At 41.7% G+C, this 18,635-nt stretch overlaps 2 protein-coding genes across 4 annotated transcripts; one reads left to right on the top strand and one right to left on the bottom strand.

Annotated features, from left to right (window-relative positions):
* Positions 1-1,374: 1,374 nt before the first annotated feature.
* On the top strand, positions 1,375-7,348 carry tmem234 (transmembrane protein 234). Its single transcript, XM_050061240.1, has 5 exons — positions 1,375-1,584; positions 1,955-2,106; positions 2,207-2,273; positions 4,501-4,593; positions 4,934-7,348. Exons 1-5 carry the CDS (start codon positions 1,572-1,574, stop codon positions 5,044-5,046), a joined length of 438 nt encoding a protein of 145 aa, XP_049917197.1. The 5' UTR covers positions 1,375-1,571; the 3' UTR covers positions 5,047-7,348.
* Positions 7,349-7,798: 450 nt separating this feature from the next.
* Positions 7,799-18,249, bottom strand: dcdc2b (doublecortin domain containing 2B). 3 transcript variants are annotated; one of them, XM_050061208.1, is made up of 15 exons: positions 18,032-18,243; positions 17,559-17,853; positions 17,343-17,394; positions 14,598-14,668; positions 12,450-12,581; positions 12,224-12,358; positions 12,029-12,068; positions 11,830-11,895; positions 11,496-11,664; positions 9,817-9,926; positions 9,611-9,679; positions 9,212-9,280; positions 9,014-9,088; positions 8,812-8,889; positions 7,799-8,705 (listed from the first exon to the last, which is right to left on the bottom strand). In XM_050061208.1, exons 2-15 carry the CDS (start codon positions 17,840-17,842, stop codon positions 8,643-8,645), a joined length of 1,413 nt encoding a protein of 470 aa, XP_049917165.1. In that variant the 5' UTR covers positions 17,843-17,853; positions 18,032-18,243; the 3' UTR covers positions 7,799-8,642. The 3 variants fall into 3 exon arrangements, 2 of the variants coding, with proteins under 2 accessions (XP_049917165.1, XP_049917164.1); XM_050061207.1 differs by having other exon boundaries at positions 17,559-17,859; positions 18,032-18,241; XR_007570982.1 differs by lacking the exon at positions 7,799-8,705 and having other exon boundaries at positions 8,828-8,889; positions 9,212-9,278; positions 17,559-17,859; positions 18,032-18,249.
* Positions 18,250-18,635: the final 386 nt, after the last annotated feature.

The raw sequence follows: 18,635 nt of genomic DNA, 5'->3' as shown, positions 1-18,635 counted from the left end.
TAATATATGTGCATATATTTCAGGATGTTGTGCATCCCTACAAACAAACAGAATGAGTGTAAACATAACTGTTTTGATAATATAGCATGTTCAAAAAAAGTGGTCTCGTGGCACAACTTACCCCGTGTCTGGGGTAAGTTGAGCCATCTCCCTCCCTCCTACCCCTCTTCCCCCCTTCCCCCCACCTCACCTTCTCTCCTCCCCCTCTCTCCCTCCCTCCCTGGGTTAAGATATTCCAGTTATACGTACATGTCTGTACTGAATTAAATAAGACGCTTCTTCAAATCCATGTGTATTTTTATTTATAATACACAATTCAACAGGTACAAATCTTTTTTTAAATTATTATTGCATATAACAACTTCAAAACATTTTAACATAGGCCTGAGAATGCCTTAAAGTGCGCTTAGCAAGAGAACCTTAACAGCTGTGTTTTTGGAAAGAAAACACTGAACTAAATCCGTAGACGTGAATCCTAGTTTGGTGTCCTTGCTAACAGGAGGGCCAATTGTGGAAATTAAGGTATTATAATAATTTGAACTTGTTTATTAACACATTTGAGCATACTGAACCGAAACTCTCATTCTCTCATCATCCTTCCTCTATATGTCCTCCTTCATCCTCTCTAAACTCCTCCCTCCATCTTACTCTCGTTCCATCCACCCCCCTCCCTCCTTCCATCCATATCCCACCTGCCCCTTTATTCAATATTCCACCTGTCCAGGTTGCAGGGGATTACAAACTGCTGGGACTTCCTTGCTGTGCCACCAACTCTGTGAGCCGGTGGCTCAACTTACCCCTGTTCAAATTGCTCAACTTACCCCATAGCTACCCTATTGACTTTATTAGCCCCCACAGCTAAAATGGTGCACTTTCATGCTAGCTGTACTACCTAATTTTGTAGTTAATAGATACCACAATTGATCTATAAAACAAATTAAAAATGCTCTATTTTGGTCTAAACACGATCCCCATTAAACTTATGATAGACTAAGTTCACTTTCATGAGTGAAAAATGCTTTTTTGGACATAAATCTCTAACCACTTAACCCATGTAGTTCTTACCTTCACAGACTCCATGAAATGATGCCTTCCTCCTAAATATTTGGTCACATGCTCAATTTTATTTACGGTTTCCTAGCAACAAGGGGTGGCTCAACTTGCCCCTATGCTCAATTTACCCCAGTCTCCCTACTTAAGTTTTTAAAGAACACACACACACACACACACACACACACACACACACACACACACACACACACACACACACAGTGACGATCCTCCACATGGTGTTGAGTTGTTGTTAGTTATAGCGCCCTCTGCTAGCACCTTTTGTTACTACTACACTGACAAATCCCAAAGCTGTATTCAAGATGACAAAAAATTGTTGCAAAATATTGCAGTTAACTAACAAGACCGTATTGTGGTGCTTATTAATTCATGTGTGGTGCTGTGGAAACTTACATCACTAAATAGGTTTGATACTGTTACGGCCATTTAAATAACGTTCATCAACAACGGAGCTGAAGAGCAGTCTTGAACGCGACTTGACGGTGACTGTTTATGTTACGATGGTGACTGTAGGTGAGTGGCTAACAAGCTAACAAGCTAATTTACCCTCTAAAATCATGTCATTTTCCGAGTGTTGTTTGTATGTTGTGACCGACTGTATACCCGAATATAATTCTAAGTATCCGCTTCCCTTTTTAGCCGTAAATAAAACAGAACTAGCCTAAATATAGCTGACATGTTAGCGCTAATGCTAAGGAAGTAAGCTAGCTAAATATGAACACCGGTGTTTGTAGCTCAGGTGCTAACTGCACTCTTTAACAGTCTTTATCAGGCCGTGGCTCGCTCATTGTTAAACACATGAGCTGTTTAGCAATAGTAGTAGCATATCTACGCGTAGATATGAAGTGACAGGGTGATGGTGTGTGGTTGTGCTGTGTTGCAGTGGAGCTGCTGAGCCTCCTGTTGGTGTCAGTGCTGTGGGGGTGCACCAACCCTTTCCTCAAGAGAGGCGCAGAGGGGATAGAAAATGTGCAACACAGCAACAGAGTCTCACAAGTGCTGGCTGAGGTCAAGTTTCTGTTTCTAAACCTCAAGGTAATCCCCGAGATACGTTCTTTGTTTGCAAATGTGCACGTTTCCATATAACTTTTGCCTTTAAGTTGTATTGCACCTTCTTCCTTGTGTTGCTCCACAGTACCTGGTCCCATTTCTCCTGAACCAGAGTGGCTGTTTGGTGTACTATTACACACTTTCCACCACAGGTGAGGCACACACTTTCAAACTAACACCTTCACACACTCTTTGAGGGTGGCGTTCATAGATGAGAATGACCTTTTCACCTTGGTATGTCATAAAGAGCACAGGTGTGGCTGATAACAGTAATGATAGCTCAGTGGTTCCATTACGTAGATAGTCCCAGTGAGTCTGGAAGTGGCTACCATGAATGTAATGCGTTCATCATAATTCAGTCATCACGCAGCCATCATTGATGTTATTAATTACACCTGTGCTTTTCCTGCTACAGACAGACAGAGATGCATTTTTAGAAAGTCCCATCTTGCTGAGATAAACTAAGAAACGTGTTCATAAACTAGTACTAACACGTCACCTCTACCTGCTGCATAACTCCCTAAAACTGTGGTTTCCATCTGGTAGAGTCACAGCAAGTGACTCGTGAACATGTTAAACACTTTCTTTTGAAGTACAGTGAATTTCTGGGACAAGCTTTTATTTTGAAGTGCTGTTTTATGCTGTAGAGTGAGTGAGTAAGGGACAGCTGTTTAACAGAGACAGCAAACTAGCTTGACAACATGGGCAAACCCAAGTATGACGTTGAATATATTAAACCTTGTGGACCTTGAACTAATAACTAAGGACAAATTTGGACCCTGGACCAGTTGGGATCCACTGCTCTAAAATATATCATTAATGTTAAAGTCAGAGGGAACCATTCTGCATCACACCTCTTCATGTGCATGACATTATTTGTCATAGCGGGTAAGCACAAGCGTTACTAGTGACATTAACAAAGGCTTAGTTCTTTGATATTGTCCCACTGAGCCATGACTGTGTGACAGTGAGTCAGCATACACGATACCAATACCTGAAACTAAAGCAGCTAAATGGAACTCAGCCAGCATTATTTCATTATTTACACCTCTGCTTTTCCTGCTACGTCATGCCAAAATGTCTCGCTGAAAAAGACCTATGGTTGAAGTGAACTGTTCAGACTTAAGCTGTGTGTTTGACAGCTAAATGTAATCGAGTTAAGTAAAGGAGGGCTGTAGCAAATACACCAGAGCTTTGAAGCTACGTTCATTACATTGACATTTGAAATCTAAATCAAAATTTGAAGGCTGTGCAGCTTTTCTCTGTGTTTTCTTCGATATTTCCAATAACTACAGAGGGTTGTAAAGACTAAAAGTCCAAATTTATTTGAGAAAAGGCAATTACTTCCCACAACAAAATCACAACATGCTTTTATCTAACGAAATATTCTGCTACAACAATTCTGCAGAATTTTGTTTGTGAATTTTTTATTTCTTTCTCTTGGGGTGATGACATCATCAAATACGATGACTGGCATTCGAAGCTTCATTTAAAAACCTCAATAGAAGCTTTAAATCTAAAAAAAAGAGACATTCTGTACAGCCCCACTCCTCTAGGAAAATAAATTGAGCACATGACATGAAAGGTGAAATACTGCAGGACTGCAACTAATAGTCCTTTTTTATTATTGATTAATCTGCAGGTTATGACTCTTTTAATCCTTTAAGTGTCAGAAAATAGTGAAAATTTGTGTTTTTAAAGTGCTTTTTAGTCCAAACAACAGCATAAAACCCAAAGATTTTCAGTTTACTATAATGTAAGACAAGAAAAAGTGGCAAATCTTTACATTGAGGATCTGGTGCATGCAAATATTTACCATTTTTGCCTGAAATATAACTTGAATGATAAATTAATTATCAAAATAGCTCTGTTGATCGACTAATCGACCAGTTCTTTGAGCTCTACACTGACCCCACACCACCATGTAAGACATGATCCTGCTTGTGGGAACATGTGCAGCTTTTCATAGAGATTCATCATTTAGGATTTGGTGCTACACTCCCTGGATTTTCACCACACTTTGGGTCAGAGCATAGCAGAGTGACCCCCGACACATCATCAGTTGTGCACCTCACCCTCCGTTGAGGCAGGCCCACCACAGGCTGATCAGGCCTGGGTGTGTGTCAAAAGGTTGGCTCCTCCGTGGTCACCTAGGGGCCCAGACGGGATCCTTTCTCTTCAGCCATAGCCAGTGACTGCACCTCTCAGCCGCACTGGCCAGATCCTTCCTCTTGCGTTCAAACGCCTCCTCCATGGCATCCTCCCAAGGGACGGTTAGTTCTATGAGGAAAGCGCGCTGACAGGACTTCGACCAGAGGGTTTGCATGTTCATTTGGCAGCAAAATATTGTATCACATTTTCACCACTTCTCTTATCCAGAGTTATCGCTTGCTGTTCCTGTGGCCAACTCTCTCACCTTCCTCTGGACCCTGCTCACTGGCAAGTTTCTGGGTGAGGAGTTCGGAGGCAAACGTAAGTCACTGTTTTTCCTACACTAGCTTGCTTCTCAGCACCAGGGCAGCCGCACAAGGACAAATCTGAGATACTGAAAGCTTTAGGATCAGAAGATTGTCGTGCAGAACACGTTTCAAGGACTGATTCAGCAGTGTTACATAAGCAAGACACAAGTCATTTTTGCTCGACATTACTTGACTGGAACGCCACGTCTGTGTTGAGCAGTTAAATCCCTCCTCTGCGTTCCTCCTCTCCTTGAAAAATACTGTACTGGTTGTGTTGTGTCTTTTTTAAGATGTGCTTTTTTTAAACCTTCATTTTCTCTCACACCTTCCCCCACACTCCTCACTCTGTGCAGAGGCTGTCGCAGGAATGTTCCTCACCATGGCTGGCATCACTCTGTGTGTTATAAGCTCCATTGATGGCGAAGACACTGGGACGCAGAATATGACCCAGACTGCACAGAGATGAAGAATGAAACAAATTCTCCTGTACCTCCAAGTGATTCCTTAGCAGGGGAGGAAGGAAGGACCAGAGGGGGCAATTTAGATTCAGACAGCGGCTCCTTAGAGCAATGTTTCTGGTGGGAGAATTGTGCCTAAATCAATGCGAGCTTCAAAAGACCTGTCCAGAAACTCTTACACCAAGTTGAAGGGGAAGTGGGTTCATCTAGGGTTCACCTCAAGGCTAGACTAGATTTATGGCGCTTGAATAGAAGTTGGTGGTTGTTAACTTTTTCTTTTAAGCGTCCTGCTGCCCCACCATGTGACTGGCATCTGCATAAAGGCTATAGAGACCACATACAAATAAGGCTGGCGTTTGAAATGGACCGGCTAGATCTAACCTCCTGGTTTTACAGGGACATTTTACTGCGGCTGCCTTCTGTCCACTGTGGTGTGTTTGGGGAAGAGCAGAACAGAGGAGAGGAGAGGACAAATGGCTGTTTAGCTCGAGGATAAAGCTGTTTTTCATTTACTTGTTTTCCCCGCTGCCTTGTACACATGATATATTACTGAGGTAGATACACCACTGCTACTTTCTTAAATAGGAACTTTAGTATTTTTTCAACCTGGACTTTATTTTGCCATGTTTGACAAATGTGAACAACAATTTTTTAATAGTCCAGTACTGAGAGTGAGGGCTGCAGCTGACAGCGGCGAAACAGGCTGCAATCTAATGTTAATGGACAACTATATACCGTCAATGTACGTTCAGTCAAAGTGCTTGTTTTTGCCACTGACTGGCTCGGATTGTTATTTTAAGCGCCTGACAACATTATGGAAAGGATCCCTACAGAGGCTGACCTTTCTTCTAAAATGTAAGATCCTTTTGTTTAACCCTTTTAGACACTTTTCACGAGCATTTAAACCATTGAAACCTGAGCAAATTAGTTTGGTCTCTTTCAAAGACGTGCTAAAAAGGCGATGAGCAGCTTGGCAAGAAGTGTCCTGCAAGTTGCAAGAAAACAGTTAAACATGACAAGAAAAATAAACTCAAAAGTAAAGAAAGAGAGTGGGAAAATTTTGAGAAAATGATCATGAATCTCGGAAAAAATGCCCCAGAAATATGCATTCATAATTCTTATAATTGTATTTTGAAATTATATTACAGAGAGAAAAATATATATATATACTTAAGTCATTATACAATGTTATTATGATCTTAAAGATGTTGCGATATGCTGAGTATTGCGATAAAATATATTGTGATTTATTCCCTTTTTTCATCCCCAAATAAAGTCTCCAAAGGAAAACTTTGTCAACGCCTATTCTATCTGGTAAGATAAAGTTTTCAGTCCGTTCATCTCACTTAAACCATTTTTTGCAGCAGCAAAATGTGTCTGGTGGACTGAAAAGGCAGTTGATTATATTATTCCATATCATTCAGCTGCAGCCCTTTCATTTAATACTGGACCAGTTCCAAAAATCGTTGTTCCCATTAGTTAGACACAAAAACATGGAAAATAGGGTCCAGGTTAAAAAAAAAAAAAAAGAAGTGTGAAGTCTGACCAGATCTGCACAGATTTCATAACTAACATTAATGTACATAGTAATATATATTTTTATTGTCACAGTATTTAATTGACACAAAACACTGTACAGATGACTTTTTAATTTTGCATCTATTCGGCTGATATCAATAAACTGTTGGCAAAACATGACTCCTCGTGTCACGATCTCTGTCACAAATCACATTTTAAATTGTCCCAAAAATATTGTTTCTTATGTACATATTGTATATGGAGTAAATTGCATCATTAAACATCTACACATAATCTGCATCAGAATTATCCCTGTAACACAGGCTGGGCACACTATCACAAACAGCTGCACAAAACAACGCTAACTTTGGGAAGCGAATAGTGTCAAACTGTTCAGGTTTGTAGTGTGTTGTATTTTTATGATAGTGTGTCCATCTCCTGTAGTGTGTGTTCATATTTAGTCTGAGCATCTTCACATTGTTGACAGTTTTCTAAAAGAAACAACATAAACAGATGCTGTTACTTGGCTCATCACCACAGTTAAAGTACTACCAACATGGGCGGATTAGGAAGCAATGGGCCCCTGGGCACAGACATGCAGAAGGCCCCACCACCGGTCCTACATGAGTTACACAGACTCTGTAGTTTAGCCTCTTGTTGTTGTTAAGTCTCTTTGTAGTCATTCTGAGTCTCTTTGTAGTTGCTTTGCCCCTATTCATAGTCGTTGTGTGTCTCTTTTTTGTCCCTTTGCAGCTGTTTTACATCTCGTTGTAGTCGTTTTGTCTCTGTGGTCTGTTTTGTCTCCTTGCAGTTTTTTTGTGTTTCTGTGGTTGTTTTACCCCTCTCTGAGTCTCTTCATAGTCATTTTCAGTCTCTTTGTGGTCATTTTATGACTCTTTGTGGTCATTTTGTGTCTCTTTGTAGTCATTTTATGTCTCTTTGTGGTCGTTTTGTGTCTCTTTGTGGTCATTTTATGACTCTTTGTGGTCGTTTTGTGTCTCTTTGTGGTCATTTTATGACTCTGTGGTCATTTTGTGTCTTCGTAGTCATTTTATGTCTCTGTGGTCGTTTTGTGTCTTTTTGTGGTCATTTTATGACTATGTGGTCGTTTTGTGTCTCTTTGTGGTCATTTTATGACTCTTTGTGGTCATTTTGTGTCTTCGTAGTCATTTTATGTCTCTGTGGTCGTTTTGTGTCTCTGTGGTCATTTTATGACTGGTCATTTTGTGTCTCTTCGTAGTCATTTTGTGTCTCTTTGTGGTCGTTTTGTGTCTCTTTGTGGTCATTTTATGACTCTGTGGTCATTTTGTGTCTCTTCGTAGTCATTTTATGTGTCTTTGTGGTCATTTTGTGTCTCTTCGTAGTCATTTTATGTCTCTTTGTGGTCGTTTTGTGTCTCTTTGTGGTCATTTTATGTCTCTTTATGGTTATTTTGAGTCTCTGTGGTCTCTCCGTTTCTTTGTGGTAACTTTGGGTCTCTTTATGGTCATTTTGAGTCTCTTTGAGGTCATTTTGATTTTCTTTGTAGTACCTTTGAGTCTCTGCGTGGTCTTTTTGAGTCACTTTGTTGTCATTTTGGGTTTCTTTGTAGTCACTGAGTCTCTCCGTGGTCCTTTTGAGTCTCTTTGTAGTCATTTTCAGTCTCTTTGTAGTCATTTATGGGCTCTCTGTAGTCATTTTCAGTCTCTGTGGTCATTGTGTGTGTCTCTTTATAGTCATTTTGAGTGTCTTTGTAGTCATTTTTGGGCTGTTTGTAGACACTTTGCATCTCTTTAAAGTTGTTTTGTGTCTCTGCGGTCATTTTGTGGTCATTTTATGTTTCTTTGCCATCATTTTATGTCTCTTTGTGGTCATTTTGTGTCTCTTACTGGTTGGCACGTGTTAATTTGGGTGACATTTTGCATGTGAAGGCCAGGGGGCCCCTGGGTCTGTGCCTGATAGGCCCGTCCATTAATCCATCCATGACTACCTTTTAATCAAACATTCATTTAGCCACATACAGTAGGTCATTGTAGAAGCAGTGGCTGGGTCATCTGCTGTGCCTGTGGCTGTATTAAAACCACTTTGATGAATCTGTGCTCGTCATTCAGCAGTCCTCCTGATGATGGTTCTGTTCTGCTGTAATTGACGGGCCATCCTGTGGGCTGTCCTGTTGGAGCACGTTATTAAAACAGTGTAAAAAAAGAAGCACGTTTTCATTAGGCCTGGTTGTGGTGAATAAGGGCTGTCACACACTGAGAGGTGGGTAAACTTGCCTTTTCTTCCCTGTTCTTTCCCTGCGAGGTGGATGACGAAGGCCTCGACTTTGAAGCTGTCTGCCTCAGCTCAGGCTCCTTTTGAAATGAGAGACAGTGAATTCTGGCTACATTTTTGTGTCCATGTACTACTGCATATAACCAGCTGGTAGTGTGTGTGTGTGTGTGTGTGTGTGTGTGTGTGTGTGTGTGTGTGTTGTACCTGTATCTCAGCAGCAGACTTAGTCCTGGCAGATCCCTCTGTCTGTTTCACACCATCTTCTTCAGAATACAGAGCCTGTTACAGGACACAAATATCATATTCTGAATCCATTTACACAGAAAAATTGAACCTTTTTATATTAAGTCACCTGTGTTATGATTATATAAACGTAACCACCCACTCACATATATACTGTACCTGCTTTCCATTGCGTTTGTGTGGGTGTCTCCCATTGTGCTGCTCACTCTCTATAATTTGTGCATGTCTCTTGAGAAAAACAGATAAGGATTTTTCCACATGCGGAATATAGTATCATATGCATCACATATTCATCACTCATATTTAAACTGTTCATTGCGTAGACTATAATCAAACACCACAATGCATGAATACATCAATTTCTCATCCAGACCAAAATGGATTCGTCTTTTTTTGAATGAATTATACATTCAGTTTTTGTGCACCATGTAGAATAATAGCCCTGCCCTGTATTTGAGAGTGAATTAAAATGAAAGACAGGTTTTCTTCATTGCTCTGCTCATTATGAAGCAAACAGATTCACATGGAACATGAAACAATTGTTTGATTTCTGCCCACCTGCTGTGAGTTGTGCAGAGAGCCGTTTTGGTTGTCTAATTCCTCATCCTCCACTATTTCTGCAGCTCTCTGGATAGAAAACAAGAGACAGATTTCACTGCTTTCAACATGTATTTTTAGCAATTCATTTACCTCCTTAAGTGATATGTAATTACAGAATAGAAGTATGTGGTTATAAGGCTGAAAGGACACTGGGTAACACTAACCTGGTCAACAGGAAGCTCTATAGCTGTGTTTTCATCCTCGTGCACCTCCTCGGCCCCTCGTACTTCTTCTCTTCTCTTCCGTGCTGCTCTTTTAAACACGCTGGGCTGGACTGTGATAAACAGAAATCAAAAAGCTGCTGCTGTGAAAATGATTAAAATCCAATTTTAAAGACCCCCTCCAGACACATTTTAGGAAGTAATACATACTCTGCTGTGATTAATATTTTGTCTATCATGGCTTTCCCACATAACGCGTTAAGAGAAGCTCTAAAAAGGCGCCGCAAGCACATCTGCTCTTTCCCCCTTATTGAGAAATTCTGGATCTGGCCTCTGCCCTGCCCACCACTGCCGCGAGAGCTAAATTGACCAGTGAAAAAGCTGTTTGAGCTCCAGTTAGACACAGACTTAAGCAGGATTTATACTTGTGCATCAGCTCTATGCAGAGTGCGTAGCCTATGCAGGTGGCCTACGCCGTTGTGAGCATTTAGGTCCTGTTTATACGACAACGATTTCGACTGAAAACGGTAAACTTTAGTTGCGTTTTGGCTGATCATTTACACGACAACAGCGTTTTGGGTGCCTGAAAACACAACGTTTTGAAAACGGGTTCCAGAGTGCAATTTTCTGGAAATGGCACCGTCTCTGTTGTCATGTAAACTCGCAATATGCAGTTCCTCTGAAAACGGAGACTTTTCGCACATACGCGTTACGCTTCCAGTCACTAGGCATGCGTGAGGCAGTCGACCACCACAACAACAACAATGGCGGACACCCGAGCTCTGCTTGTGCTGCTCACCCTATTGAATTTATCAATACTTCCCCATCATAGTGTAGATTTACTGTAGCAATTCCACTTCGTTATCCATCCAGACAAACGTTCGTGCGGTTGCCATTTTGTTTGTTTATACATCGCCGCTCTGTAGAAGGAAGCGTAAGCGTCACACCGCCAACTACTGGCCTGGCATGTATACAAACACTTGTCTTTATCTGGACACATTTTCCCAACAAATACAACATGCTAATGTTTTTAGCACAACCCTATGGTATTTTACGTTGTATAAGTTATCCTAGTGGCTAGCGGACTCTTCCTCTACTCATATGAAGCCAGGGACAACAGCAACATTTAACAAAGGTAACGTTTTAAATTCGGTTCCATCACAGCTCACAAGGTTCGCCGACAAAACAACTGTTATTTTACATTGTATAAATTAGCCTCGCGAATAGCTGAGATTTCCTCTGCTCATATGAAGCCAGGATAAATCACACACAAGGCTTAAAATGCTATTTTGTGGAGGCTTTATTGTCTCAAGTTATTATTTCTTATCTATGAAATAAATGTAAATAAAAGCTTTGTTTCCATTGAGAGAAATGGTTTCAGCTTACAACAGGCAGGAGGTCTGCATCGCCGTGATGTGTAGTTACATTTCTGGGAAGGTGCACGCAGGTTACCGCACAGGGTTCGGCATAAATTCGACGCAGAATTAAAAATCCAGCTTTAGATGATTCTGTACCAAAATTGGTGACCAGTAGATTTATCAGAATGCTAAGTATAGTTAGAATCTTTTTTATTGTTTGTTTGTTAATGTTATTTGTATATTTAACTGGCAGTGGTGGTGAATCATGGTGAATATGAGGAAGTTAGATTTAAAATTAGATGTATAAAGTCTGGGGTATCTAACCAGATCCATTGCTGAGTGGCGGTCTTGGTCGTCCTCTGTTGTTGCGAATCTTAACCGGCCTGGCGAAGAACACGGAGGTCTCATCTCCTCCCCCTCTCCTGCCCCTCTGCTGCGCGGCTTGTGGAGCTGCCGATTCATCTCCTGTCGACTTCACCCGCCGACCATCTGACTGAAGGTTCACAGGATGCAATATAATTTCATTTATAGGCAAAAAATACCCCCTGCACAGTCTGTCTCCCTTGTGCATTGGATGTGTTAATCAGTATACACCAAACAAATTAACAGTCCCAATATAGCTCTTGTGGTGTGAAGACAGTGGGGGATTGTTTTTTACCTCTGGAGAGTCGAGGAGGGCTGAGTCACTGCACTGGTCCTCTGGACCACTTCCTGCTTTCCTGTTCTGAGAGAAACACATACCAGACAGCTTTCACTCACACCTCATGCTGCAAATGAACCGTAGGCTGCAGAGTAACAATTCTGAGACTAAAGACATTAAATTAGGGTGAATGAATTACAGTATTAACTGGAGGTACCTCATTTCTCCTCATCAGCCTTCTCTTTCCTGGGTAATATCTACAAGATAAAGAAAAGCACTGTGATGTAGGAGATGACGTGCACAGTTTTGTTTTGTCTGACAATCATCATTTTATCTAAGAGAGCAGAACAGCCAGCACAGATGCAAACAAACGCACATCTTTACACTCACAGAGGACCTTGCATAACAATACCTCTCAGCAGCTTTTGAAACCAACAGCTCCACATATGGAAGTTTCTTGAACCTCTCGGTTCCCACGGCAACATAGCAGCGGCCGGTCTCCAGCTCCACAGCTGAAGACACAGGCACTCCTTCCAAAGAGCACAACCTGATGAAGCACAGGGGTCGGGGGGGGGGGGTATTTACCGGATCTCTCCTTCCTCTGTTTGTATTCCACTGAGTGTGTCACTGTCACTGACCTGCGCACAGCTCCTGTTCGTAAGCTGACCTTCTCTGTGACCAGACTCAGGATCTGCTCCAGGTCCTGCTGCATGCTCCGAGGAATGATGAATCGGAATGGCGGACACAGGAGATCTCCGTTACGGAAAACGCTGAAGAGGAAGGATGGTTACAGAAAATCAGTGTTTCTAGACTGCCTTACTTGAGTTATGTTCCTGTTCTTAGATTTAGATCTATTTAATGTCTCTTTTATTCAGTATGTGCACATTTATGTTATCTTTGCCGATTTTTATTTAATTAAATTATTTATTTTATGTTGTTTTGAACATTTTTCATTCCTCTTTTTGATTTGCTGATTTTTTTTGTTGAGATTTTTCAAATCTCTAAGTACAATCCTATAGTTTTTATATTATCTGTTTTAAATCTGTTAATGTACATAATTTTACAATTTAAATAATAATTTTTTTTTTTTGATTTTTCTTGACACAATAGAATAATCAAAACAGGATAGTTTCACATTTAAATTTTTTTGTAATTCTCTTTTAAATTATACTTAATGATACATGCTCATATGTGCACTGACACAGTCATTGTTCCTCCTGTCTATACTGACCATGGGGAGATCCTTTTCTAATGTTATTCCAGTGTATGGGAACAAAATCCAAAGAACATCTTGTTCTGTATTAAAACTGTAAAATTCAGCCAAAGCTGCAAGACTAGACAAATCAAGAGGGTATCTTCCAAAAGATAGTTTTTTCTTACAATAGCCCCTTTTTGTTTCCCTGGACAAATAAAAACTTTGATCTGATGTTGTGAGGCTGAAAGTCAGAGATTCACCAGCATTAATAAAATTCATCCTGAGGGGAACATGAATGTGTGTACCAAAAGTCATAGCAATCCATTTCATTTAAACCACAAAAGTAAACTTCATGGCAGCAATATAGAGGAAATGTCAGATCACCACAGTCATTACGATTCATCCTGCATTTCCTACCAAAATGTATGCAAATCGATCTATAGGGGTCTTGAGGGGTCACTGAATGGTTTAATGAGTATGACAGGGTGTGAATCCTATGCTATGGCCTTTGACCTTTGTCACCAGATCTCAACCCAATATACACCTTAGACCGACATAGACAGCGCTTCACGACCATCATCCAGAGTTCCAGAGAGTTGTGGATACTGTGCCAAGGCCTGTTGAAGCTGTTCTGGCAGCATGTTGTGGCTCAACACCTTACTAAGGGTGTTTTCACATATGGTTCTTTTAAATGAACCGAACTCAGTCCTCTTAAAGTGGACCAAAAGTGGACTACCAGAAAAGGGCTCAGTTCTCTTTCTGGTCAACTTCAGCTCTGATGGGGCCTCAGTCTTCTTTCTGTTCACACTGTAGCCAATATATAATATATATTGACATAGTTTTATTTTTACTTTGACATGGCACTGCAGTGTGGTTATGAAGCCCCTCACTCTCAGATGAACTTTAAATTGGAGGAAAACCTTAGTGTTTCTGTGCTGTAGACTGTTGCCGTTTGATGTATTCTACATTCCACATCTGGAGATGTGCAGTACCTTCCGTGGACCAAACTACTCCTCGTCCTGCGTCCTTGCAAGCATTACAGGCTGACATGGTTTTGTCTGTTTTTTTCAAGCACCCCAGTGCAACAGCATGTGATCTAGAAGGCTAAATACAATGGCAAAGAGCAAAGCGAACCTGGAGCGCTTTGTGTTCACAAGGCACAGGTTAAATGCTTAGTCACTGCTCTGAGTCCGTTTAGAGGGCTGAAAAAGACCAAGTGTGAAAACATCCTAAGACACTTAATGTTGGTTTTTCTTTGAATTTGTCACCCGTCTGTAGTATGGATGAGATGTTAAACAGGATATGTGAAAGCTTTGAACCTGCTGGAAGTGCTACAGGAGGAGTGAGGGGATCACCAAAGTCAGAACCATTCATCCTCTGAGGGCTTTGAATACCATATTCCATCTCAAGTCCACCAGCTGATACTGCCATTCCCAGATCCGTGCAGCCATCATAGCCAGAAAGGGGTAGTTACACTAAAACCACCATAAATTTAGAAGATACCCATTTCCTTGAAAGAGCGTCATCATAGATAAAATATGAGCTAAGGATAATCGTGTGTGTGTGTGTGTTTGTAGTTTGTCCAACTCACTGTATAATGCACGGCACAGGTATAAACTTCCTCCACTTGGCTGAGACATTTGGCCTCTGGGTCACTTTGACCTGCAAAAGACACTCAGAAAATCAGATGCGTGGTACAGCAAAACATCATAATGCTGTCATTTTCTCAGCGATATTGAAAATCAGTTTTACGTCACCCATGTCCTGCACATCAATTACACTGCCCATCCATCACAGAGAGAACAGTTATCCTTACTGTGTAATGACCGACTAACTATGCTGCTCATGTCAGCTCAAGTGCCGCAGCCAAGGAAACAAACGTCACTCCAAGAGTCCAATCTGCGGGCTCCTCTCGAAGCCCACGTCGTCCCATATCAATGAAATCTGGAGCCAATATCCGTGTCTGCCTCTGATAACGTAGCTGGACTGAATCAATCAACTCAGAAGAAACCAGACATTGATAATCTTCCCTTATTGTTTTTACTTTGAAGTGTCGGACGTTTAATGCATTTACAGTGTGTCTGAGCAGAGAGGGAGGCGTGGAGCGGTGAATATGGGCATTAGGGCCTGTTGAGACATGCACAAAGCCCTGATAGCACTGCGTGGAAGCATAACTCTTTGTTTTAGCAGCGGGATCAAACACAACTCACACAGGGACACACTTCCTGCATTGCTCCTCAGCAACCACAACACAGGCATGTAAGACTTTAAAACCAAAGACCTGTGCTTTCCAAATGGCAGACACCCAAGGCACACACAATCACTCTCCGCTCCTTTTATGTTTTTCAGAGAAGTAACACTGATGGCTTAAGACTGAGAGCACACTCTGCGTCTGAAAAACCAAGCAGTCATCCCTGCCAGCTGGTTTAGATACAAAGCCAGCACTTGTAAGCATGAGTAGCTCTGTGTGTGTGTTTGAAATAACTGTCGTGTGAATGTTAAGAGAGATTCTACCTGTGTAATACTACCACCATCATCATCACTACCCTGCAAACAAGCTCAAGAGGAAAGATTCATTCAGAGAATTTTAAGGAAGTTCTGATCTCTGGTGATATCCAGCTGTAACTACTGAATCTAATGTCACACGAGACCCTTGAAAGGGCGCCCCGCAAGGCCGCAGTGACTGTTCAACAGACAGCACAATCATTAGCCCATTGTTTGTGGTAATTTACATGACAACCAGTGACATCAATGAGAAGGAAATCACAAAGCGTGACCCTAATCTAACTAATGCGCATAACAGTGTGTTGTCACACTTATAGGCAAATATGAGCTTGTCCAGGTAATGGAAAATCCTGTGGTCATTTTCATATTTGATTTGGCAGGAGTTCAAATGGATCAAGTTGATATGAGTAGAGTGCAGCCAGGTGGTGCATTCCTCCTGGTTAGACTGGGATTAATCAGTGATGGACTGTGCTGTTGGCCTTAAAGGTCCAGTGTGGAGGATTTAGGTGGATATAAAGGCAGACATTGAATTTAATAAGTATGTTTTCTTTTGTGTATAATCACCTGAAAAAACCTTTATTATATCTACATGGGGAGAGGGTCCTCGACCATAGAGATCACCATGTTGCACCACCATGTTTCTACAGTGGCCCAAAACAGACAAACCTAAAACTGGATGTATATGGGGCCATTTGTGTTTTTGTAGCCCCTCCATGATGAGCAGTGACAGAAAAACACAGATTTTTTTTAACGTGAAACTGGTTTATTCAGTGTTTTTACCGGTTTAAATCACCAGGTCAGTTTGTGTTGTTTGTTTCAGTTTGAGGAAGAGACCCCTGTGGATAATTTGGCTCCTTGTAAAAACCTCCTGAACGTCTGGAGCTTAAGTTAAGCTTAAGTTAACAGTGAGCATACATTAGCCAACACATTCTCGTTCCGCCCTTGTCACATATCAACGTTTGGTCACAGACCTTCCATGTCCAGACACGATGTGAAAGGTACCCTGTGTGTGTTGGTTGTGGAGGTTCTGGGATGTTCTGCCTGTTACATACATTGTCTTCTTTCAAAATACACTTCTGTTTTCACAGGAAATTTACCGTTTACATACAGTCTCTTTCAAAATAAACGCACTACGTCAGTACAACACCGCGAATTGACCTTTTTTCCCCCCAACAACTAACGCACGTGGTTAGGTTTAGCAAAAAACAGAACATGGTTTAGCTTTAGAATCTTATGGGCTGCAAATACCGCTCTCCCGGGTGAAAGTCAGTGTTTGTCGGACCCATCCAGCGCCTTTGCCACCTGCCCTACTTGGACTCACCGCTTTAACTTTCGTTCTTGTCCCGTCGCGTTTCCCTGACGCTGCTGAGCGCCGCTTAAGTATAACGGTGACCGGCTACATATCATGCCAACATTAAAGGACAGCTTTTTTTATCATTGTCTGACGATGCAAGTCACTGACCAAGCGCCGAACTTAGACGAGTAAGGAGTCAGACCGGGTTGCATTAGCAGACGCTGGGCTCGTGTGCCATCTACGACATGCAGGACATCATCGGAGAAACACTGATTTTAACGTGAAACTACTTTATTTAATGTTTTCACAGTTTACAATCACCTGGTCCATTTATTTTGGAGAGGAAGAGACCTCTGTGGAGAATTCGGCTCCCACTAAAAACCTCCTGAACTATGAAAAGTGAAAGAAATCTAAGCGGGAGTAGTTTCAGCTGGTTGCAATCTGCCATCCTCACCACTAGATGTCACTAAATCTCTCTAAATCTTACACACGGGACCTTTAAAAACAAGCTGTCCACATGACAAAATAAAAGCCTACCTGGGTTTCTTCACGGGCAGCAGGCTGCTTTTTTGTTCTTGCGTTCAGGTAACTACAACAGATATGATAAAGACAAATCCTCCAGTATCAACATCTCTTTTCCAAGCATCAAAACCTGTCAGGATTCATTTACTTTCAAGTTAGATACAGAAAACCACCTATTAAATCATTAACATGATCCCCAGTATCAGCACAGTGAATGTGTTTTGTACTCACTCCAGCTTCTTGAACCTTTCAAAGCCAGCAGCAACATACTGGGCTCCTGTCTGAAGGTCCTGCAGGTCTGTGACCCTGTGGCCCTGCCTCGGGGTGTACAGAGTCCTGACGGCGAGCGGAGCCCCGATGCTCAGGGTCACCTCAGTCAGAAAGGCCTCCATGGTGGCGACCTGTCGCTGGTTGACCACGAACCTCCGTCCATTGTAGAAAGGGTCTCCATTCCTATACACCACCACGCTCTTCACTGGAGGCAGGAGAGTTGTGGCTGTGGTGCTGGCAGCCATCTCTGAGCCAGCTGTTGCTGTCACAGACACATTTTTAAAAAGCCAAGTATTTTTGAGTCCACATATAACACTCTCTAAACCTAGAGTAGCATTTACAGACCATCTTAACACACCAGATACATTCACACTTCTTCAACAGCCAAACACAAATACAAATCTATGATACACACAGACTGTTGAGTCACTCACACGGCTGCTGGAAGACGAAGCGAGGAAATCGTAGAACTGAAGGCAAAGGTGAAAAATCGGTCCCTTCTGTTGTTGTGGTCTGTCTGGACTCCCACTCACCACGTTCTGCTCTCTCTATCCCCCCTTAACACACACATTCACACACTACTCCACTGACGGCGGTGAGTATTTCCTAGTTGCTATGGCAGCGTGGCCAGCAATGACTGGCTTTGTGGGCCAAACCATCGGCAGCAACCACAACAAAAGGGACAGACAGAGGAGGAGAGAATGGGCTGGGTCACTGTGTTGTAGGCTGAATCAATAAGATAACCTCTGCACCCAGTTGTCTGTATTTTCACCCAAAAAATAATTGCCAAATATGTCATTTATATTAACATTACCTGGCAAGTGCAGGAACCAGTAGGTAATAAAACCAGTACTGAAATTTCTCAAAAGTGACCTTTAAACACATTTATTTTTTGGCTTTAAAAACTTTTCTGTGGGTGTTCTTTAATGACATTAAAAGACAACAGCAGCTTAACAGGAGACAGTCATGTGAATTGTAGGATGTGATGAGTGAGAGCTCATTCATTGTGATCCAAATGGGAAATTTGAGCTTCTATGA

The sequence above is a fragment of the Epinephelus moara genome, chromosome 14, assembly GCF_006386435.1.
Source record: "Epinephelus moara isolate mb chromosome 14, YSFRI_EMoa_1.0, whole genome shotgun sequence".
In the NCBI taxonomy this organism is placed as follows: Eukaryota; Metazoa; Chordata; class Actinopteri; order Perciformes; family Serranidae; genus Epinephelus; species Epinephelus moara.
The sequence above is the reverse complement of the archived record's forward strand: the minus strand, read 5'-3'. Positions and strand labels throughout refer to the sequence as shown.

Coding starts and splice junctions, on each gene's coding strand:
- tmem234 (XM_050061240.1), top strand. Junction 2,107..2,206: donor TTCTGTTTCTAAACCTCAAG/GTAATCCCCGAG, acceptor GTTGCTCCACAG/TACCTGGTCCCATTTCTCCT. Junction 2,274..4,500: donor TTACACACTTTCCACCACAG/GTGAGGCACACA, acceptor TCTCTTATCCAG/AGTTATCGCTTGCTGTTCCT.
- dcdc2b (XM_050061208.1), bottom strand. CDS start 17,842: ATGGCTGCCAGCACCACAGCCACAACTCTCCTGCCTCCAGTGAAGAGC. Junction 12,582..14,597: donor CCTGTGCCGTGCATTATACA/GTGAGTTGGACA, acceptor CTTCCTCTTCAG/CGTTTTCCGTAACGGAGATC. Junction 12,359..12,449: donor CGAACAGGAGCTGTGCGCAG/GTCAGTGACAGT, acceptor GTGCTTCATCAG/GTTGTGCTCTTTGGAAGGAG.